The sequence below is a fragment of the Geotrypetes seraphini genome, chromosome 17 (genome assembly GCF_902459505.1).
Source record: "Geotrypetes seraphini chromosome 17, aGeoSer1.1, whole genome shotgun sequence".
In the NCBI taxonomy this organism is placed as follows: Eukaryota; Metazoa; Chordata; class Amphibia; order Gymnophiona; family Dermophiidae; genus Geotrypetes; species Geotrypetes seraphini.
This window is the reverse complement of record NC_047100.1, coordinates 14,882,235-14,905,967: the sequence shown is the minus strand read 5'-3', so window position 1 is coordinate 14,905,967 and position 23,733 is coordinate 14,882,235. Positions and strand designations below refer to the sequence as shown.

The following is a 23,733-nucleotide window of genomic DNA, read 5'->3' as shown; positions in this document are numbered from 1 at the left end:
TACATGCTATCATTATTTTAATATTATTTAAAAATGCATTTTTGATAAGTCTCACCCGAAATTTCAGTTTCAAAGAATGCTAGCATTTGATGCTAAAACTGTGTTGCACAGGATAATGCTGTTATTATCTGCATTATATTTTGAAGGTAACAGAAAAAAAAGCTGAGAAAATGGCTTGACTGCCTGTTACCTTTCCTTCCATATGTTCTCCCCAGGGAACAATTTTTGACTGCTAGTTATTAACTGATAGCATACACAGACGTGGGCCTGTATCTAACCTAGTAATGGTAGAATTTATTTACCTAAATCCTTATTTACATGAGCAATAATGACCTGAAAAAAGGTTTTAATTACTTTTTAGGTCATATATGTTTGATTTTTCCATGGAAATGTTGCAAAAACCTAGCTAATAATCCCCTCTGAATAAAGTAGTTTAGCTCATCTTAAAAAAAGGATCAGCAAAGTAGGCAATTTTTATTTTTTTTATTGTTGAACTGCCGCATACAACTTGTATGACCTTTTGAATTCAGAAATCTTTTCAGTTAGCTTTCTAAAATCCTTTGATGGGCTGATGGTACTGTTAATGTGTTAAGCATATATGAATGCAAAACCAATTCAATTAATATATTAAATGTAATTGTGATTCTTAGTGACCTTGTCACTCCAGAAGCCTTCAAGGTTTCTAGCAGACATATTAATGGGTTTTAGTTCTTGTTCAACTTTTTTTTTTATTATTATTCTTATTTCACTTGCATTACCTGGTTAGAGGGAAAAATGAATTTTATTTTCTGAATGCTTGCTTGAAAGAGCTTTCCAGTTGCTCTTAGAAATGGCTAAAATCCACCAATTTGTTTATTACCAAATAAAAAGTTTCCCTTTTACCCGCTATGCATGGAAGTGAACAGATAGTATTGTGTACCTTTTGGTTTGGAATTTGAAAATTTGCTGAATTTTAGGGGTCCTTTTACTAAGGTGCGCTAAATCGATTAGCACACGCTAAATCAGTTAGTGCGCCTTAGCAAAAGGACCCCTTAGGATCTGAGTTTAATTTGTGAATGAATTGCTGAAAGTGTGTTTTAATATCTAGGGGAAGTCTTACAGAGCTATTTCACAGCAGGAATCACAAAAGAGTGCTCGGTTGTGTTGGTAATGATACAATAGAATGTACACGATGAAGGCAGTCTTTATTATGACAAATAAATCTTTTGAATAAAAACCTTTTACCAGGTAGGGGACCCAACACGGTCCGTGTTTCGGACTAACCTTCGTCAGGGGTCCACTTTTGATAAAGGAGAAATTTTTCAAAAGAAAAAAGAGCCTTGAGCAAGTAACAATTGTAGACGCGCTGAAAAGACTGCCAGTCTTTTCAGCGCGTCTACAATTGTTACTTGCTCAAGGCTCTTTTTTCTTTTGAAAAATTTCTCCTTTATCAAAAGTGGACCCCTGACGAAGGTTAGTCCGAAACACGGACCGTGTTGGGTCCCCTACCTGGTAAAAGGTTTTTATTCAAAAGATTTATTTGTCATAATAAAGACTGCCTTCATCGTGTACATTCTCCTGCAGTTTTTTGGTTTGTTTGTTCTGGATTGTTTTTCACTGCAGAGAGTAGAACCCTGGTTCTTTCCTGTGTTTTGGTAATGATACAATGACAGTCACATGATTTTTGTTCTTGTCAGACTATGTGGGTGGAATCATTTAAAGGAAATGACACATATCATGTCATTAAATGACAAGAGCTGTATCAAAGCAGACAGAGCGAGAATACCAAAGGATCTTGATAGAGCTCTTGACAAAATTTCCCTGGTTAAACATGCATTTCTGAAGAAAAACATATATAACTGAAAACACGACGACACATTTTTTTTTTTTCTTCCTTTTCTGCAGAAAACCATTGGAATATTTATGAGCAGAGATTTTGGGATTTTTGGTAGTAATATGGCTTCTAGATACATTGTACTGGCTCTCACCTTTTTCGCCTGTTTCATGCAAGCTGTAATAGAGGCCAGTTCTTGGTGGTAAGTAGATTATCTATCATTTTTAGTGTGGGATGCATTGCTTTCATGCATTGTTGTAGCCTAAACAGGTATTAATGTGCAGATCGGATTGCCTAGTCCACCACAGGACATCTGTAAATATCCAAATTAAATCAATTAGTGTTTTGTGTGTGTGTGTCAACTATATATAATTAATGGGAGACGTTGTTGTTGTTCTACATTATACTGTGTCATTGTTTAAATAACTTCAGGGAGACATAGTTGAAAAAATAGATTTTGACTCTGCCTCCTATTGATAATAACCCCCTCCCCACCGCCCGAAAATAACCTAGTTTTCTATTTTTTAACATAAGAGCTGAAAATTTCTCAGCTTAACCAAAATCAGAGTGACGTGGATATGGTTCAATCAAAGATCTGAAACAATGTCAAAACATAAAATTTCATTTCTGCAAATTGGCACTTAACGAAATAAGATAACACTCTTTTCAGCTACAGTGGCAAAATAACTCTCAGAATTTAGAAAGTTGGTTGGTTGAACTGAGAACCTTTCAGCACCCCCTCAAAGAAGTTGGAGTATTTTGCTGATTTTGCTTTATATTATAATTTATAAGCTGCTCTTAGCTGTACCCTTCTCTTCCATTGCCAATTCCAGACTTTGTTCCTTTCATCTAGCTGCTCCCTATGCCTGGAATAAATTACCAGAGATTGCTTTAAAACAAGGGAAGGGCTTGGCGGACAGACTGAAACCCCACCTTTTTTGATAGCCTTCAATCCATAACCCTACTCCTCACTGCCCACCAACCCAGCCAGCAGATTAACCGTTCCCCTTAACTGTATCCATGACATCCTGTTTGTCTGTCTTGCCTGTTTAGACTGTAAGCTCTTGCAAGCAGGGACCGTTTTCTTACTCTTTGTGACTCTGGGCAGCACTGTGTACGTCTGGTAGCGCTATAGAAATAATTAATAGTAGCAGTATAATTTATTCTTTTTTAACATATAATGTTTAGTTTAATTTGACTACCTCTTAAGTAGAAGCACCCCCCTTATCCCTCTACGTTCATGTAAAAGTGTGAAAATGGTTAAATTTTAACACTTACCCCCTCTATTACTAAGGTGCGCTAACCAATTAGCGTACACTAAACGCTAATGCATCCATAGACTAACACGCACGCATTAGCATTTAGCGTGCATTAAATCAATTAGCACACCTTAGTAAACGAGGGCCTAAGGTACTAATAATGTTTTCCCTCTCTTCAATGCATAATATTATCTAACCTGGAGGAGCTTGAGCTCCTAAAAGTGCACAACCCTGAAATAACTTTTTTAATTTTAAAGTTACATTGCCAATTAAGGCCCTCTTTTACTAAGCCATGGTAGAGGTTTCTACCATGGTCTGAGGCGTTAAATGCTCTAACACTCTGGGCTCTACTGCGGGGAGGGGTATGTTGTAGCTCAGTGGTCTCAAACTCACGGCCCGGGGGCCACATGCGGCCCGCCAGGTACTATTTTGAGGCCCTCAGTATGTTTATCGTAATCGCAAAAGTAAAATAAAACTGTTTCTTGATCATATGTCTCTTTAGCTATAAATGACAATATTATTATTAAGACTTAGCCAAAAGGAAAGATTTATAAACTATAAAGAGTTTTAAATTGTCATTTCTTTAATAAGACATTAACTATTTTTTTTAGGTCCTCCAAGTACCTACAAATCCAAAATGTGGCCCTGCAAAGGGTTTGAGTTTGAGACCACTGTTGTAGCTCCTTTGTTTGGTATTCAGTGCCCAAGTTATTTTTTTTCCCTTGGCTTTATGTGATTAGCGGGATGGGATGAACCAACTCTGAATGGAATTTATTTGAAAATATTTAAAACTATTGGTATCATTTAACAGGAGAGAACTTGACATTGATTGACAAATATATTTATTATAGGGCAGTTGGTACTCTGGTGTGCTTACTTTAATCGGCACCTTTCTTATTTAGGTCTTTAGGTGTGAATCCTATTCAGAGACCAGAAATATTTATTATAGGAGCACAGCCGCTATGCAGTCAGTTGGCTGGTCTTTCCCAGGGACAGAAGAAGTTGTGCCAGTTGTATCAGGACCACATGCAATATATTGGAGAAGGGGCCAAGACGGGGATTAGAGAGTGCCAACATCAGTTCAGATACCGAAGATGGAATTGTAGCACCGTGGACAACACCTCCGTGTTTGGCAAAGTCATGCAGATAGGTAAGAAGCAATTTGGAGCAGTTTAAGGGTTTGCTTAAAATAGTTCCATCAGAATCAAACTTTTGCAAGTTACGACAAGTAAGGGATTGGTGTGTCTTATCTGAACCAACATGATGGCAACCAGTGCCTCCCATATTTAAATCATTTAGACGCCAATTTGTTGCTGAAGTTCTGAAAAAGTATAAGAAAAAAAATATATCCATATAGACTGCAATTCCATTTTTTAAAATAGTGATTAGCCTTTTCAATAAAAGGTTTGGCGCAAGCTCTTACTTTACAGATCATTTGGACCAGAAGGGAGTATAACATCAGAAAGCTAGTTAAGAAATATATCTCACACATGACCTTTTAATACAGGATCTCTGAAATAACACTAAGCAAATTAAAGGATACAATCTATTTATTACTTCAAAAAAATGTATTTTCTACTATATTTGAAAGTGTGCTATCCAAAAAGACCAAAATGACATTTCTTTGACTTTTTTTATGGCTGCATGTATAAAGAAGGCAGTGCAGGAGCATAGTTTTTCTTTGTTTACACAGAATATTTATTTGGGAGTTTCAAGTCCTTTTTGAACTATAGGAGTGGGTGCTGAAAAGTTCTCAGCCCAACCAAGGAGAGAATGACCTGGATGTGGTTCAATCAATGATCTCAAAACAATGTCAAAACATAGAATTTTGTTTCTGCAAATTGGCACTTTACGAAATAAGATAACACTCTTTTCAGCTGCAGTGGCAAAATAACACTCAGAATTTAGGAAGTTGCTTGGGCTGAGAACCTTCCAGTACCCCCTCATATGTAATAAAAATGAGCCAAGTATAGGACAATCAAACCATTGTGACATCACTGATGAGGTTGGCTCTTATGGGTGGAATGAAGCATTATGACATCACAATCTCAGCTCTTCAGACTAGGAGGGGGTGCTAAAAAGTTCTCAGTCCAACCAAGAAGAGAATGAGGTGGATATGGTTCAATCAATGATCTGAAACAGTGTCAAAACTTAGAATGTTGTTTCTGCAAATTGGCCCTTAATCAAATAAGATAACACTCTTTTCAGCTACAGTGGAAAAATAACGCTCAGAATTTAGGAAGTTGGTGGGTGGGGCTAAGAATTTTTCAGCACCCCCCTAGCATATGCATCATTGCATAAACTTTATTTCTACAATTATTTCTTAAATCATGAAAATAGATTATATTCCAGGGAGAAATATTTCAGGGTATAAATTGGTAGAATAGTGTGTTAGGATTTATTTTGTTAATTTTAGAGTTACTGTGGCTTTTCAAAAACCTATTTATGAACTAATAATCCATTTGATTTAAACTGTGTAATAAAGAAGATTTATAATTAGGGTATGAGGCAGGGAAGATTGATTAATACAAGCAACAACAAAAAAAGAATAACTATGGGTAACTCATATACATCGCCTAACCTCAGTAATATGTTTTCACAAAGTTTAACTTTCTGTTTTGGAGTATGTTATAACAGAATTCAAGTTTAATGGTATTTATTTACCCTGTCTTATATGTAAAAGCTGATTGTCAGAAATATAGTCATATGCATGCTGTCGAACCTTTAATTTTGTTAACTTTGGAGACAGCAAAACATTCCTTCAAATTAAAAAAAGAGCATATTCTGGAAGTGATCTTTATAAGATGGCATACTCCTACACTAAAAGCAAAAGAAAGCATCCTATGACAATGAGCTGCTATTTCTATATGTCCCCATAGCATGTAGAACAATAAAGACCTGGGCATATTAAAATTCTTTCTACTGATTGGAATTAAGGGGATGGATATCTTCTCATATGAGGATAAGCTAAAGAGGCTAGGATTTTCCAGCTTTGAAAAGAGATGATTGAGGGGGAGATATGATTGGCATCTACAAAATCCTGAGTTGTGTAGAACTGGTAAAGGTTTGTGGGGTTTTTTTTTATTCTTTCAAAAAGTACAAAGACAAGGGTGGGACACTCAATGAAATTTCATGGAAATACTTTTAAAACAGGAGAAAATACTTTAACATTCAATTAATAGTTAAGCTCTGGAGCATGTTGCCAGAGAATGTGGTAATAATGGTTTGCAAAACTGGGTTTAAAAAAGGTGTGGACAAGTTCCTGGAGGAAAAGTTCACATTGTGCTATTGAGTCAGACATAGAGGAAGCCACTGCTTGCCCTGTGATTGGTGGCACTGAATGTTGCAACTATTTGGGTTTCTGCCAGTTGCTTGTGATCTGGATTGGTCACTGTTGGAAACTAGATGGACCATTGGTCTGACCTAGTATGACTATTCTTATGTCCTTATGTTATGCAAAACATTTTCTTTAGGCTTGCTTTTCTGAAGTAGGCTATGAAAACTGAAAGGCTCTTTATTGCTATTCTGCGTGCTGTTTTAGATTCTTTTAGGCCCCCTTTTATCAAGCCGTGTTAGGTTTTTATATTGCAGGCCGCAGCAGTTAAAGCTCCGACATTCACAGAATTCCTATGAGTGTTGGAGCTATTACCGTTGCGGCCTGCAATAAAAAAAACTCTAATGCGGTTGATAAAAAGGGGGGTAGGGGTTAATTAGTAATTTTTCTATTTAAATTTTGCATTTCTTATCTTACGTTTTAGTTTTTACATTTTTAGGGTTGCATTTCAGTTAATCCCCCCTCCTCCTATTTACAAAGCTGCATTTGGCTTTTTTATCACCAGCTATGGTGGTATTAGCTCTGACGCTCATAGGAATACCACCGCGGCTGGCGCTTATAAAAGCCTAACGCGGCTTTGTAAAAGGAGCCCAAAATTTATCGCAATTAATCATAAGAACATAAGCAGTGCCTCTGCTGGGTCAGACTAGAGGTCCATCACGCCCAGCAGTCCGCTCACGCAGCGGCCCATCGGGTCCAGACCTGTATGTAACCCTCTATTTATACCCTTCTATCCCCTTTTCCTTCAGGAAATCATCCAATCCCTTCTTGAACCCCAATACCGTACTCTGTCCTATCACACCCTCTGGAAGCGCATTCCCGGTGTCCATCACCCTTTGGGTGAAGAAAAACTTCCTAGCATTGGTTCTGAATCTGTCCCCTCTTAATTTTTCCGAATGCCCTCTCATTCTTGTAGCTTTCGAAAGTTTGAAGAATCTGTCCCTCTCCACTTTCTCTATGCCCTTCATGATCTTATAAGTCTTAATCATATCCCCTCTAAGTCTCCGCTTCTCCAGCGAAAAGAGCCCCAGTTTCTCCAGTATTTCAGCCTATGAAAGGTTTTCCATACCTTTAATCACAATTTTGATTACAAATTGCAATTCGAATCAAGGGTTCTCCCCCCCCCCCCCCCCATAGGAGTAGCGCATATCCACAGAGAATTAATTGCCAGGTTACAAGACTTACATAAGAACATAAGCAGTGCCTCTGCCGGGTCAGACCATGTGTCCATCCTGCCCAGCAGTCCGCTCCCGCGGTGGCCTCCCCCAGGTCCATACCTGTAAGTGATCTTTTACTTAAAATATGTTATTCCCTAACCCTCTAAATATACCCTTCAATCCCCTTTTCCTATTGCAGCTCTGAGCAATGGAGGATAAAGGGCCCTTTTTATAAAGCCATGGTAGCGATTCCCATCATAGCACATACAACTAAACCAATTGAATTTCTACAGGCTTTATCGCTATCGCAGATTTATAAAAGTGGCCTTAGTGATTTGCCCAGAGTCATAAGGAGCTGCAGTGGGAAAAAACTAGCACACCTTTAATCATATGATTAATCACAATTAAAATTTTAATAAAAATACAGCCCTAATGTTCTCATTTCAAAAGGAAATGCTTGTATGTTGGTTTGAAAGTCGTTTTATTTAAAAACTGCATTTGTTTCAGTTTGGTTCAATATACAAGGTTCACACCCTATGAGATGTGCCAAATTAGGTCTTAAGTCAGTTCCCCAGTATGGAATATTCTAGACCAGGGGTGTTGGACAATCATATTCTAGACATTCCCTTTTTAAAAACTATAACTAATCTGATTGCAATAACTTATTTTTATAAGGAACAATGAACCTACAATTAGCCATTTGAATCCATTTCTACTTGTAGTTATTTTAGTGACGTGTCAAAACCGTGTGGGACAATCACATATAGACAATTCTGCCCAGGACTTCTGTGCGCCGCCTAAAAACTGTTACTGATAACTGTTCACGCTCACGTTGGGGGGGGGGGGAACCCCCCACTACACTGAAAACTGCCAGTTACCTGAAAACTGAAGGAAAATGGCAGTTTACAGTGTAATGGGGGGGGGGGGAGATTCCCTCTCCACACCCCCCAACGTGATCACAAACACTTCTCAGTTTACTGGGGTGTTCCCCCCAGATCACCACTCACAGCGGCAGCAGGAACAGTTTTTAGCCGACGCACAGAAATCCTGCGCAGGATTGTCGGTACACCACTGTCGGCATGTCAATGTCCCGTGCGGTTTCATTATGGAACCGTTATTTTAATAGGGCTATTCTAGCTGAAAAGCATATTTGTTGAGAACCAGGACACACTCTCCTTAGTAGTTGTTGTTTTTCATTTTCCCCCGTTTACAAAGCCACGTTAGGCTTTTTTGTTCCGACTATGGCGGTATTAGCTCTGATGCTCATGAGTGTTGGCGCTAATACCACTGCGGCTGGTGATTAAAAAAAAAAAAAAGCCTAACGCAGCTTCGTAAAAGGAACCCTTTGTACTTAAGTTTCATGCAGTTGAAATACAGGATTAACGTTTCAGTGGAAATTCTGTATTAAATATCAAATTGGCCCATGTAGTAATTTTCAGGAGAATAAAATAAATTTCCTTACCAACAGGGAAATCTGGTGGGCCAGGTGGAAAAATATTAACCTAACTAGAGTAATAATTTGCCTTATATTTAACCCTGACTGAAATTTACTTCTGAAACTTTCTATGCATTTTACCCCAGTTTAAGAAGATGCACTGACGATTTTTTCATACACAAATTATTTAAAGATAAGGTTATACCACTACAATGAGATCCTTAACCCCCTCCTTTACAAAGCCGTGCTAGCAATTCTATGAGCGTCCATGCTGTTACCACCAAGGCTAGTGCAGCTTTGTAAAGGATGGAGTAAAAGTTTGCAGTAATTGAAAGCTAAATTATTTAAAAGATATGTAAAATTGTTTAACAAACAGAGGCTCCCTTTTACAAAGCCACACAGCTGAGTGCCACGTGGCAAATGCTTCAATGCCCATTCAATTCTTATGGGCGTCAGAGCATTTACCGCATTGGTCCGCTCTGTAGAAATACTATGAGTCTCATTTTTGAAACAGAAAAAAGTAAAAATTAAATTAACAAGTACAAAGCAGCAGATGGTGGATTTTATTTTATTTTTTTAGCTAAAACATCCCAAAACACTATTTTCAGAACTCATTTTTAAGATGGTTTTCCATACAGATTGTCTAAATCTCAAGGGAACATGTTGGAGGCATAAGAATATAAGAATAGCTTTACTGGATCAGACCAATAGTCCATCATGCCCAGTAGTCCATCGTCACGGTGGCCAATCCAGGTCACTTTTACCTGGCCAAACCCAAACAGTAGCAACAAAAGAACATAAGAATTGCCGCTGCTGGGTCAGACCAGTGGTCCATCGTACTCACGCGGCAGCCCTTAGGTCAAAGACCAGGGCCCTATTTGAGTCTAGCCTTACCTGTGTACGTTCTGGTTCAGCAGGAACTTATCTAACCTTTTCTTGAATCCCTGGAGGGTGTTTTCCCCTATAACAGCCTCTGGAAGAGCGATCCAGATTTCTACCTCTCTACCGATCCAGGGCAATCAGTGGCTTCCCCCATGTCTTTCTCAATAACAGACTATGGACTTTTCCTCCAGGAAATTGTCCAAACCCTTCTTAAGTTCTGGAACGCATTGCCAGAGGTTGTGGTAAGAACGGATAGCATAGCTGGTTTTAACTATTCTCTGAGTGAAAAAATATTTCCTTCTATTAGATTTAAAAGTATTTCCCTGTAACTTCGAGTGTCCCCTAGTCTTTGTAATTTTTGACCGAGTGAAAAATTGATCCACTTGTACCCGTTCTACTCCACTCAGGATTTTGTAGATTTCAATCGTATCTCCCCTCAGCCGTCTCTTTTCCAAGCTGAAGAACCCTAACCCTTTTAGTCTTTCCTCATACGAGAGGAATTCCAACCCTTTTACCATCTTGGTCGCTCTTCTTTGAACCTTTCTAGTGATAAGGAGATGTAATGTAATGTAATGTAATTTATTTCTTATATACCGCTACATCCGTTAGGTTCTAAGCGGTTTACAGAAAATATACATTAAGATTAGAAATAAGAAAGGTACTTGGAAAATTCCCTTACTGTCCCGAAGGCTCACAATCTAACTAAAGTACCTGGAGGGTAATAGAGAAGTGAAAAGTAGAGTTAGAGGAAAAATAAAAATAAAAATTGAATGCAATACTCCAGGTGAGGTCACACCATGGAGCGATACAGGAGCTTTATAACATCCTTATTCTTGTTAACCATCCCTATTTTAATAATTCCTAGCATCTTTGCTTTTTTGGCTGCCGCCGCCACACATTAAGCAGAAGGTTTCATAGTATTGTCTACAATGACACCCAGATCCCTTTCTTGGACGTTAACCCCCAAAGTGGACCCTAGCATCCGATAACTGTAATTTGGGTTATTCTTCCCAATGTGCATCACTTTGCATTTGTCCACATTAAATTTCATCTGCCACTTGGACACTCAGTCTTCCAATTTCCTAAAGTCTGCCTGCAATTTTTCACAATCAGCATGTGTTTTAACAACTTTGAACAGTTTAATGTGATCTGCAAATTTAATCACCTCACTCATTGCTCCAATTTCCAGATCATTTATAAATGAGTTAAATAGCACTGGTCCCAGTATAGATCCCTGTGGCACTCCACTGTATACTCTCCTCCATTGAGAAAAATGACCATTTAAATCTACTCTCTGTTTCCTATCTGATAACCAATTTCTAATCCACAACTGAACTTTGCCACTTATTCCATGACTCTTTAATTTTCTCAGGAACCTCTCATAAGGAACTTTGTCAAAAGCTTTCTGAAAATCTAGATACACTACATCAACCTGCTCACCTTTATCCACATGTTTATTCACACCTTCAAAGAAGTCAAGCAAATTGGTGAGGCAAGATTTCCCTTGGCTGAATCCATATTCTTATTAAATTATGTTTGTATATGTTCCAGAATTTTATTTTTTTATAATTGTTTCCACCATTTTGCCCGGCACTGAAGTCAGGTTTACTGGTCTCATGCATGTTTTGGATGAGACTAGGATGGGCTTATGATTTGAATATTTTTCTGTGATAATTGAATACTTGTAAATACGTCCAGGGTAAAACATAGCATGTTTTTGGCCTCACCTGTTTCAATAATGACTTATTCCCAGATTCTTTAAAAGCAAACTGAAAACCTACTTTTTGATATAGTCTTCAATCCATAACCCCACTGCCCACCAACCTAGCCAGAGGTTAACTGTTCCCCTTAACTGTATTCATGACATCCTACTTATCTGTAGCAGGGACTGTCTTCTTTGTGACTCTGTACAGCGCTGCGTACATCTGGTAGCGCTAAAGAAATAATTAATAGTAGTAGTAGTAGTAGTGCGAAAAGTTTCTGTCTCTGGTAACCAGAGCTGAGATTGTGATGTCATAATGCCTCATTCCACCAATGCCTTAAAGCCAGCCTCATCAGTGATGTCACAATGGCTTGATTGTCCTATACTCCCCTCTTCCCTCCAACTCAGTCAGCTGATTAACCTTAACTGTATCCATGACATGAGAACATAAGAATTGCCTCTGCTGGGTCAGACCTGTGGTCCATCACGCCCAGCAGTCCGCTCACGCGGTGGCCCTCTGGTCAAAGACCAGCGCCCTAACTGAGACTAGCCCTACCTGTGTACGTTCTGCTTCGGCAGGAACTTGTCTAACTTTGTCTTGAATCCCTGGAAGGTGTTCTCCCCTATGACAGTCTCCGGAAGAGCGTTCCAGTTTTCTACCACTCTCTGGGTGAAGAAGAACTTCCTTATGTTTGTACGGAATCTATCCCCTTTCAATTTTAGAGAGTGCCCTCTCGTTCTCCCTACCTTGGAGAGGGTGAACAACCTGTCTTTATCTACCAAGTCCCTTCAGCACCTTGAATGTTTTGATCATGTCCCCTCTCAATCTCCTCTGTTTGAGGGAGAAGAGGCCCAGTTTCTCTAATCTTTTGCTGTTCAGCAACTCCTCCAGCCCCTTAACCATCTTAGTTGCTCTTCTCTGGACCCTTTCGAATAGTACAGTGTCCTTATTCATGTACGGCGACCAGTGCTGGATGCAGTACTTCAGGTGAGAACGCACCATAGCCCTGTTTGTCTGTCTTGTCTGTTTAGATTGAAAGCTCTATTGAGCAGTGACTGTCTTCTTTCTGACTCTTTACAGCTTTGCATACGTCTGGTACCGCTTTAGAAATAATTAACAGTAGTATTCTATAAATAGCACCACTGTTGGCAGCTGCCGATTGGCTTGTCAATCACATGATGGCCAGGGTTTTCAAGGCCTACATTTATGGAGCGTACCTTTTGATTGGAATCGTGTCAATGGAGGTGCTTTATGGCACCTAACGCCACTTCCGATTTTAGCCATGCCTACAGTGGCATTAGGTGTTATAAAACTCATTTTTCTCTTGCAAGTTGTTTTTTGTTTTTTTTTAATGACCCTTAAGTAAAGATATACGAAGCACAAAAATGTCTAAACTAAGGCGATGTTCAAATCAAAAAAGATAGATGTTTTTCTAGTTTGAAAATGACCATGTTTGGATTTTGGGGCATTTTTTTGCACAATGTCCAAATTCAAATTTGGATGTCATATCGAAAATGCCCCTCAATGTGTTCAACATTTTTCAAACATAGGTTATAAATATGAATATAAATCATAAAAGCAAATCTGTTTAGGTCCTAGACCTAAACTTAAGTTTCAAGTTTATTAGGTTTTTATATACCACCTATCAACGTTATCTAGGCAGTTTTTACAATCGGGTACTCAAGCATTTTCCCTATCTGTTCCAATGGGCTCACAATCTATCTAATGTACCTGGGGCTATGGAGAACTAAGTGATTTGCCCAGGGTCACAAGGAGCAGCACAGGGTTTGAACCCACAACCCCAGGGTGCTGAGGCTGTAGCTCCAACCACTGCGCCACATACTCCTAAGCATTCTTCTCACAGACACAAAATATGAAAACACTTACTATATCCATCCTTGCATGTTTTCAAAGTAGACAATATGAATTTATACAACTGCATGAACTTTTGGACTTATGCAACTAGTTTCTAGAATGTTCTTAAATCTGAGAAAATTATTTTTAATTTGCGTTTCATAAAGCAGTTGGTTTCGCCTGAAGATAGGCTTCTGTGTGAGGTTAAGTTTCAAGAGTACTGATTGTTGACCCTCAATTGCCATGTTTGACCTTTGTTCATGAAAATGAAGCTATAGATTTTCCAGTTTTAGTACCAAATAAGGTTATTTTGTTTTAAAACAGCAGTGGTAATAGAATAGCTTGGAATCTTACAGCTTAGCATCTCTCAACAGGTCTGATAGTTGACTGGAGGAGACTCTTAGAAAGAGATTAAAACGTACTGTGGTGTTTCTTTTCTTCCTTTGAATTATAGCTGATGTGAGTATGACACACTTAGATCAGCAATAAAAAAAAAAGCAAAACAAAACAAAACAACCCCCTCCCTCCACAAAACAACAACAAAAAAAGTTGAGCACAATCACCCCTGATATTCAGATCATGGGAGATTGTCAGCAATATTATTATTATTATTATTATTCTTTATTCTTATATACCGCCATACCCAGTGAGTTCTAGGCGGTTTACATCAATTAGCAAATGATCTGCATTGAATAGCAGATTTACAACAAAATTAGAGGTAGATTTACAAAATTAGAAGCAGATTTACAGCGTTGGATAGCAGATTTACAACAGAATTAGCAGTAGGTTTACAAAATTAGAAGCAGATTTACAGCATAATTGGAAGAATTTTTGACAGAAAATTGCAGGCTGAATTACGATAAATTACAGTGATTTGCCACAGTCAGCCGTGAAGTTACAGCGATTCTTAGCTGTCTGCAAAGAGGGCAGGTTTACATCAATATTACAGAAATTGCAGGTTTGACCGAGCTAGGTAGGGGAGGTAGAGAGTGGGGGAGGGAGGGACTGGTGAAGGAGGAAGGGGGCAGCGGTGGGGTAAGTGTCATGTGAGGTGAATGGGTTATTAAGGGTCGTGTTTGCTGAAAAGGTACGTTTTTAGTAGTTTTCTGAATGATAGGTAAGTGGGGGCCTCAAGTATCATCTGAGCTAGCCATGGGTTCGACTTGGCTGCTTGGAAGGCAAAAGTTCTATCCAGGAATCTTTTGAGAGGGCAATGTTTAGGCGAAGGGAAGGCGAACAATTGAGTTCTCCGTGATGTCCTGTTGCTGCAGTAGAGGTTAAAGTGTGTGTTTATGTAACTTGGGGAGGAGCCGTTAACCGATTTGTAGCAGAAGCATGCAAATTTAAAAAGAATTCTAGATTCAAATGGTAGCCAGTGTAGTTGGTGATAGAAAGGGGTGACATGTTCCCATTTCTTTAGGCCAAAGATGAGGCGCACCGCGGTATTTTGGACTGTTTTTAGTCTTCTGGTAGTTTTCTTAGTGGCGTTAAGGTAGATGATATTGCAATAGTCGAGGATGCTGAGGATGGAGGATTGTACAAGTAGGCGGAATGCATTGTCATAGAAGTGTTTTTTTATGGTGCGGAGTTTCCAAAGTACCGAGAAGCTTTTCCTAATTATGAGGTCGGTATGGTTATCTAGAGATAAGTTTTTGTCCAGCGTGACTCCCAGAATTTTTATGGTCGGATCAAGGGGGAAGGTCTTTCCTTTTAGTTGAATTGTGGTTTCCTTAATTTTATCTTTGGGGGAGGCTAGAAAAAATTTTGTGGTCTGCAGTGAACCAAAAATTCAGTGGTGGCACTGTATCTAGCAAGTGGCATTTTTGGACGACCGAGACACAATTGGCTAAGCGACTAGCTGGTTAAGTCTCAATGGCCAAAGGTAGACCGCCTTTTTAAGTGGTTCTGTCTGGCTGGTAAACTTAGCTGGCGAGCCTCTGAATATTGGCAGCGAAGGGTTAGTCCTTTCTAGAAAACTGATTCCTCCTTTCATCTAACACAATTTATAATGTTATGTTTTGTGTTATGTTATATTTGATAAAAGTTCTAACTTTCAAATGTGAAATGTGGATTTATTCTTGAGACTGGTAGTGAAATGCCCTTTTTATGATTAATGTATTTGGGCATTGGTTTTAAAAAAAACCCTTTTAAAGCAGTTTCTGCTTGAACTATAAATCAAGAAGTCACTTCTGTCATAGGTAACGTGACCATACGTCCCATTTTGAACGGGACCACAGCTTCGGGACGCCAAAATGTCCTGTTTTCAGAAAGAGAGCAACCCGCTGTAACAGGGTCAAAAAATGACGCTGTGCTTGCCATAAGCCTTCCCCCCCCCCCCCCCCACCACTACCCCCCAGACATCAATTCTGATGTCGGGCCAGCCAATCACTGCCTGGCTGGCCGGGAACTTCCTATCTGAAGTCAGACTTGACCAGGGGGGAGAGGGGAAAAGACTAGTGGGTCCGCTTCTTGTAAAGTCGCTGCATGCACCTGGCCGGTTGCTGCATCAGTGTCGGGGAAGCAGGAAAAAATCGGCGGCAGTGGCTTGGAAAAATCGGGGAGGGGGGAGGGAGCTAAAAAGAAAGGGGTGGCAGGGAGAGAAAGAAAGACACATATCTACAATGTTATTACCTAAAAATTTGTAGATGTCCCATTTTGAGGAAAAAAATAAATGGTCACTTCTGTCATAGGGCTCCTTTTACAAAGCTGTGTTACCAATTAGGGTGGTGTGCTGAATGTGAAGAAGCCTATGGGACCAGAATGAACTGCTTTGTATTCAGTATGCTGCTGACTGTACAGTTTTGTAAAAGGAGTCCATACACAGGACACAAATTTTATCTCAACAACTATTTCTTTAGAATAAAATACAGTTCCCACACATGATAGAAAAAAACCAAGCTTGGTTACAGTCATGTAAACTTCTGTTTCTCTGATCCTGTTTCTCACTTGCAGGTAGCCGGGAGACGGCCTTTACTTACGCAGTCAGTGCTGCAGGGGTGGTGAATGCAGTGAGCCGTGCCTGTCGTGAAGGGGAACTCTCGACCTGTGGCTGCAGCAGGGCAGCCAGGCCTAAAGACATACAGAGGGACTGGCTCTGGGGAGGGTGTGGGGACAATCTAGAGTATGGCTACCGCTTTGCCAAGGAATTTGTGGATGCCCGAGAGAGGGAGAAAGTTTACCAGAAAGGATCCTATGACAGTGCTCGGACGATGATGAATCTTCACAACAATGAGGCCGGAAGAAGAGTAAGTTGTCCAAACGTTATTTATTTATTTAATTTTCTATACCGTTCTCCCAAGGGAGCTCAGAACGGTTTTACATTAACTTATTCAGGTACTCAAGCATTTTTCCTTGTCTGTCCCAGTGGGCTCACAATCTGTGTAATGTACCTGGGGCAATGGGAGGATTAAGTGACTTGCCCAGGGTCACAAGGAGCAGAGTGGGTTTAAATCCACAACCTCAGGGTGCTGAACATAAGAATTGCCGCTGCTGGGTCAGACCAGTGGTCCATCCTGCTCGGCAGTCTGCTCACACGGCGGCCCCCAGGTCAAAGACCAGTGCTCTAAATGAGTCCAGCCTCACCTGCGTACGTCCCAGTTTAGCAGGAACTTGTCCAGCTTAGTCTTGAATCCCCGGAGGGTGTTTTCCCCTACAACAGACTCCGGAAGAGCTTTCCAGCTCTCCACCACTCTCTGGGTGAAGAAGAACTTCCTTACGTTTGTACGGAATCGATCCCCTTTCAAATTTAGAGAGTGCCCTCCCTACCTTGGAGAGGGTGAACAACCTGTCTTTATCTACTAAGTCTATTCCCTTCACTATCTTGAATGTTTCGATCATGTCTCCTCTTTTCACTGCACCACTGTAGAAATCAAAATTAGTAAAAGTGAGCCAAGTATAAGACAGTGAAACCATTGTGACATCACTGAGGTTGGCTCTTAGGCATTGGTGGAATGAGACATTATGGTGTCACAATACCAGCTCTGGTTATCACAGGCTGAAACCTTTTACACTATTTATTTATTCAGTTTTCTATACTGTTCTCCCACAACCTCAGAGTGCTGAGGCTGTAGCTTTAACTACTGCGTCATACACTCCCAATCTTTCTCAGTGGTAGGAGCAAAAAGAAGGGCTGGCTCAACCTATGGACCAGGTGAGGCCCTGGCCCAGGTTGCCAGTGATTAATGGCGCCAAAATTCAAGTCCAGCATCTCTCCCTCTCTCTTCTCTGCCAGCGATAAGGGAGAGATGCCAGACTAGGATTCAGGATTTTGGCATTGTTTATTACCAGCCTTGAGGCGGGGGGTGGGGGTGATTTGAGATGGAGGGGGAGCTACTGGAAAATGGTGGATGAGATGCCGATGCAAAAGCTGGCTTAGCGTACCAATCGCTTGAGCTGGCCCTGGCAGAAATCATTTTACCTGGTCAGATGCTTCACATTCAGAGCCCACTTCTACCATGTTCATGCTTTGTAACTAAGTCCATATGGCTATGAGGTTCTGTCTAGGGAAAATCTGAGATGGAATATTTTGTGGTCCTCCTTATGCGAAAGGTGTTTTGAATCCTGATATTTGTAGCAAGTGGTAATGGGGGAGAAGAAATGCTACTATTTTGTAAGAGAGAGTAAAATAAGCATGACATGGAGGAGTTCTTTCATATATATTGTTATGATTGATTATTTTTTTAAAGTCACTTCCTTCATGGTTTTGTGTTAATTTGGAGTAGAAATGGCGAGTGAATACCCACAAGAGTGGAATCTTAAGAGGTTATCCTAGAATGGGTAGTTTTGAGGGCAGCATGTGGGCCCTTGGGCAGGCTGCAGAGACTCATTGTGGGGCCTCATTTGCTAAACATGGTAGAGACTGAAAAGCTGGGGTTTCTGAGAAAACTGTTCATCCAATGGTAGGCTCGGCCTGAGTAGTTCTCAGCATTTAGAGCCCTATTCTATATATGGTGCCTCAAAAATCGGCGCTAACTAGAAAGGCACTTAACCCGATTCTGTAAAAGGTATCCGCCCATGCTCCTCCCCTGGCCATGCCCCCTTTTCAGATTCATGCACTAAAACTGGCGGGCAAGTTGTGTGTGTAACTTTTAATTAGTGCCAATTAAAGTCAATTACAAGGTATTAATTGCTAATTGGTGCTGATTACACTTATTAAATAAGTTGTGCCTTCAAATCGGCTGTATGCACCAATTTGTGAATACAATGTAAGGCACCATATTCAGAATTTGGAGGTTACTGCATAAAAGTGCTTGTTTGAGGCCTTAATGTACCTCAACTCAGAACAAGCGTTTTAAATACTGGGGACTCCTAAAGCCAAGGACTTTCTAGAACATCTTGTCTGTGCAAAGTAGCTTCACTCTGTGCATCTGTCTAGGACCAAAACTTTTCCATGAGATGGATTAATTTGCTTTTCTGGCATTCAGTACCTCTGGGAAGACCAGAACAATAAAATCCCAGTACGAAGAGAATAAATAGTACATAGGCTAGGCTTGATTTGCTTTTTTTTTTTACCTATAGCAAGGGTAGGGAACTCCGGTCCTCGAGAACCGTATTCGTCGGGTTTTCAGGATTTCCCCAATGAATATGCATTGGAAGCAGTGTATGCAAATAGATCTCATGCATATTCATTGGGGAAATCCTGAAAACCCGACTGGAATACGGCTCTCGAGGAACGGAGTTCCCTATCCCTGACCTAGAGTGTTCTGCTATTCTGTATGGAGCATCCTCTCCATATAGTTATTGTACAGTGCTGTGTACATCTAGCAGTGCTATTGCAATAAGTAGTAGTAGTATATGCCAGTATCAGCGGCTGTGTCAATCGTGTAATGGCGCCTTAGAGAGAATCATGCCTTTGGGATGGAGAGTTGCTAGAAATGTAGGTCAGGGTTTTCCAGGCCTTTATTTCCAGCACCTATCTGTAGTGAATCGTGTCTAATGCCACTTCTGGCATGAGCTACGCCCATAGCGGCGTTAAACACTATAAAGTGTCTACCTAGACGCGATTCCAGCACCTTTTATTTAGGTGTCAGGCGCTTTAATTTTACAATTTTTTTGCTATTTTAAATGGCTTTTCTCATTTAATTTAGACATCAGTAGGGGGTGCCTATCAGCACCTAAGGTTTGGCGCCATTTATAAAATATCCCCATAATGTATAGTTGGTTATGGTAAGCTTTATTTGATATACCGTCTTTCCTCCACAGATGTCAAAGTGGTTTGCAATACATTGAATAGTGAGCAGGTACTCTAAGGGCCTGTTTTACAAAGCCACGCTAGCGGCTGCCACGAGGCAACAGCCTCGAAGCCCTTTAAATCTCCATGGGCTTCGGGGCCGTTGCCACGCAGCTTTGTAAAACAGGCCCTAAGTATTTTCCTCACAATCTAACTATGGTACCCAGGGCAATGGAGGGTTAAGTGACTTGTGCAGGTTTAGAAGGAGCAGAACTGGGATCAAAAACTGCTTTCACTGCTCTCCAAGACTTGTGAGGATCACGTGATCAAAAGGGTTTTTCCTGTGGGCATGGAGCGGAAGAAAACATTTTGGAAACGAGAAGATTAGATCTGAATGTGTTCTCTTTGTTATCATTTGAAATAAGGTTTTGAATAAACAATCGGGCGTGTTTCAATAATAGTTTGCGCCCAGGGAGTGAGTATCTGGGGTAATTGGGGAAAATGCAGATTGGGTAGAGATGTAGACTGCTCGATTTGCACACACAGAATTTAGAAATGCTGAAAATTTATTAGAGGGTGCACTCCGTTGCAACTAAAGGGCATAAAAGCAAAATTGCTTATACAGGGACCCTGTAAGTGGGCCTCTTTGGAGGAGACTGGGTATGTAATTCAATAGCCTTATGGAAAAGGGCTGATGCTAATCTCTCTCTCCTTCCCTTTTTTAACCCTTTCTCTATAGACAGTGTACAATCTGGCAGATGCGGCCTGCAAGTGCCATGGAGTTTCCGGTTCCTGTAGCCTCAAGACCTGTTGGTTGCAGCTGGCTGATTTTCGCAAAGTGGGCGACTCTCTGAAGGAGAAATATGACAGCGCAGCAGCCATGAAACTAAACAGCCGGGGCAAACTGGTGCAGGTGAACAGTCGCTTCAACCCCCCCACCACCAATGATCTGGTTTACATCGACCCGAGCCCTGATTACTGCATCCGCAATGAAAGCACGGGGTCCCTGGGGACTCAGGGCAGGCTGTGCAATAAGACTTCAGAGGGGATGGACGGCTGCGAGCTCATGTGCTGTGGCCGAGGCTACGACCAGTTCAAGACTGTGCAGACTGAGAGGTGTCACTGCAAATTCCACTGGTGCTGTTACGTGAAATGCAAGAAGTGCACAGCAATTGTGGACCAGTTTGTGTGCAAGTAGGGTTCACCAGAAACCTGGGAACTACTAGATTAATTTCTTATTTATAAAAGAAAAAAAAAAAAAGAAGTTCAATCATATCAAGGTTGCCGAGGAAAAAATGGTTTCAGTTGGTTTTTCTACCCTTGGATCAAAGAACTGACGGTCGTGAACAAAGTGGAAAAACTGGTTAACTATTTATTTACAAGAGACTTTTAATAGTATAGAAATTTTGCAAAATGGGGAAAAAACCTTTTCTAACACATGGGACTTGGGTCATGTGCAGTAGGTAAAAAATATTGCCATACATGGCATCTGAGAATTCAGTATAATCCATTGGATATAATGTCATTTCATGCATGATTTAGTCAGCAAGTCAACAATTATGGTTTTTGTGTATCGACTGATCGGTACGTGGGTGGGCCAACAACAATCCGGTGATATAATTATTTGTAGAAGGCTCTTTATTATATTGACCAAAACCTTAATAGGGTTTTTAGTTTTATTTTTTTATTCATAGCTACAGAAAAAGATCATCTTGGAAAGTATAAAAGGCATCAATCTCATTTTAATATGGCCAATAATAGTAATTACAACAAAACAAACAGATCTACAAATGCGAAAAACAAAACAAAACCCAACAACATTTATTTAATCAGGAATACAATCTTTGGAAAAGAATACAGGTGCAATCATATGAGATGAGCATGCATGGGTTAGTTGGGAGGGAGTGTCTGTTGAAAATTCCAACTTCTTGGACCACATTTGCATTTTCAAGAGACTTTTAGCTGAAGATTTGCAATTTGGTAACTAATAAATAGACAAAATTTGCATCTTTGCCTAAATAGTACTTTTTATCTGATCAAGCGAAATAAAACAAATGCCAGGCCCCAGTTGTTTGGAAAGCTAGTTTGCAAAGTAGAGATCCCAATTAGAAGCACACCCTAGCGAGCCACTTGAGTTTGTAAAAAAAAATTTTTTTTAACTTACTGTGGTGACAATTATTTCCTGATATTTTAATGACATTTAGGTTATTTCTAACAAATATTGCAGTAACCATTATTTAAGCTGTCATACTCACACTTTTCATAATATAGGTATACACTAAATCTGTTCTGACATTACATAATGGGGAAAATGTGATCCGCTGGTGTCTGTTTCAAAGCTGTGCACTGATTTTGATACAACCGGTGTGTGTATGCATTTGTAGTTTTACAGATGGAGCAGTTTTTCAGTTTGTTAAATTTTTAAAAGAGCATATTGAACTTTTCTGGATTTTTAAGTTTGTTCACGGTCCTTCAGGATTTCTTTGTAGTTTTTCCTTCACATATCACATTTTTATGTTTATAGTTCTGGGGTCATGACTCAAAGAGGTGATTAGGATTGTTTTGGAAGCATGAATAGGTCTAGAAATCACAAGGATTTCGGTGAGATAAGGGTTCCTTTAATTAAGGTTTAACACGCACTAATGGAATTAGCACTTGTTAAATGCTGTGCATCCTATTTTATATCTATGGGACATATGGCACATAGACGGTCTTTCACTAAGGCGCGCTAGTGGATTTAGCGTGAGCTAAATGCTAACGCACCCATTATATTTTATGGACATATTAGCATTTATCACGCGCTAAATCGGCTAGTACGCCTTCTTAGTAAAAGACCCCCCATAGTGAATTCTAATGCTCATTAGCACTTGCTAACCTTTAGTAAAAGGGACCCTAAATTTAAAAGAAATACAATGCACTTGAATTCTGCCTACAGAAACACACAACCTTTCATATAATTATCCTGATAGGGCATTACTGAAGATTAAAGGATTGAACAAAATCTTAAAGAGAAAATCACCAATATTAGCACAGTTTATTCTTGCATGGAGAGAAGTTATCTTTGATTTTATACTACTTCTGTTTAACGATAGATGTATTACCAAGAACGGACACCCCTCTTATCCAATAAGAGCATAATATGCTACATTTTACTTACACCTTCCTCTTGGTGGCCTAAATTAAGAAGGGAGTGTATAGATTTACAAAAAAATGTTTTCTTAAAGGCAAAAAAAGGGGCAAACCTCTTCATAAATCTGTCCTCCCAGTTTTAGATTCCACTTCTTGATCATGGGTTTGCTTTTCAAATGGTGCTGTCCATGCTTTTAATTTATTATACTACTACAGACGTATTCAATTCTGATTTGAGTTTTTATAAGCAATCCTAAAAAGCACTAATTACATTACACATCTATTGCCTCTGAATTTTATTTGGGGAGAAAGAGGTGAATGCATTTTTGTTCTTTTTGCTAAAATAAGCGGAGTATTTTAAGTGATTTATGATGTCTAAGGAGAGATGAATTTAAGAATCTTGCCTATTAAAAAATATTATTTAATGTAAAATATTTTACTTGTGTCTTCCAGATATTTTGCAAAGTCATCTTTCTTTGTTCTGTACAACGAATGTGCATAGCTCTGTTTTTTAAATTGTTTGTATATTTCACTGGTTAAGGAAAAAGTAAAATCCTATAGGAAGTTGAAGAAAGACTTCTACCAAATTGGAAACTAGAATATAAAATGTATGCTTTTTTTTTTTTTTTTTTACTCTCCTGTAGATAGATAGACAGATAGAATGTAGTGAAAGCAGTTAGCTTAGCAGGGTTTAAAAAGGTTTGGATAATTTCCTAAAAGAGAAGTCCATAGGCCATTATTGAGATGGCTTGGGGAAATCCACTGTTTATTCCTAGGATAAGCTGCATAAAATCTGTTTTACTCCTTGGGATCTAACTTGGTACTTGGGACCTAGGCTGGCCACTGTTGGAAACAGGATACTGGGCCTGATGGACCTTTGGTCTGTCCCAGTATGGCAATTCTTATGTTCTTATGATTTATTGTAGAGTGAAGCATCTCAGGAGTGAGAGGAGCTTCTGCTTTGTTCTCTCATTTTTGTAAAAGGATGCATGTGCAAC

At 39.7% G+C, this 23,733-nt stretch overlaps 1 protein-coding gene across 3 annotated transcripts in view; it reads left to right on the top strand.

The window, feature by feature from the left end:
• Window positions 1-23,322, top strand: part of WNT5A (Wnt family member 5A) — a 30,436-nt gene extending 7,114 nt beyond the window's left edge. For all 3 annotated transcript variants that reach the window (XM_033926641.1, XM_033926642.1, XM_033926643.1), the window contains exons 2-5: window positions 1,885-2,015; window positions 3,975-4,222; window positions 16,390-16,682; window positions 20,346-23,322. In XM_033926641.1, the coding sequence (XP_033782532.1) occupies window positions 1,885-2,015; window positions 3,975-4,222; window positions 16,390-16,682; window positions 20,346-20,804 (1,131 nt within the window). In that variant the 3' untranslated portion in view covers window positions 20,805-23,322. The remainder of the gene's footprint in view (window positions 1-1,884; window positions 2,016-3,974; window positions 4,223-16,389; window positions 16,683-20,345) is intronic.
• The last annotated feature ends 411 nt before the right edge of the window (window positions 23,323-23,733 follow it).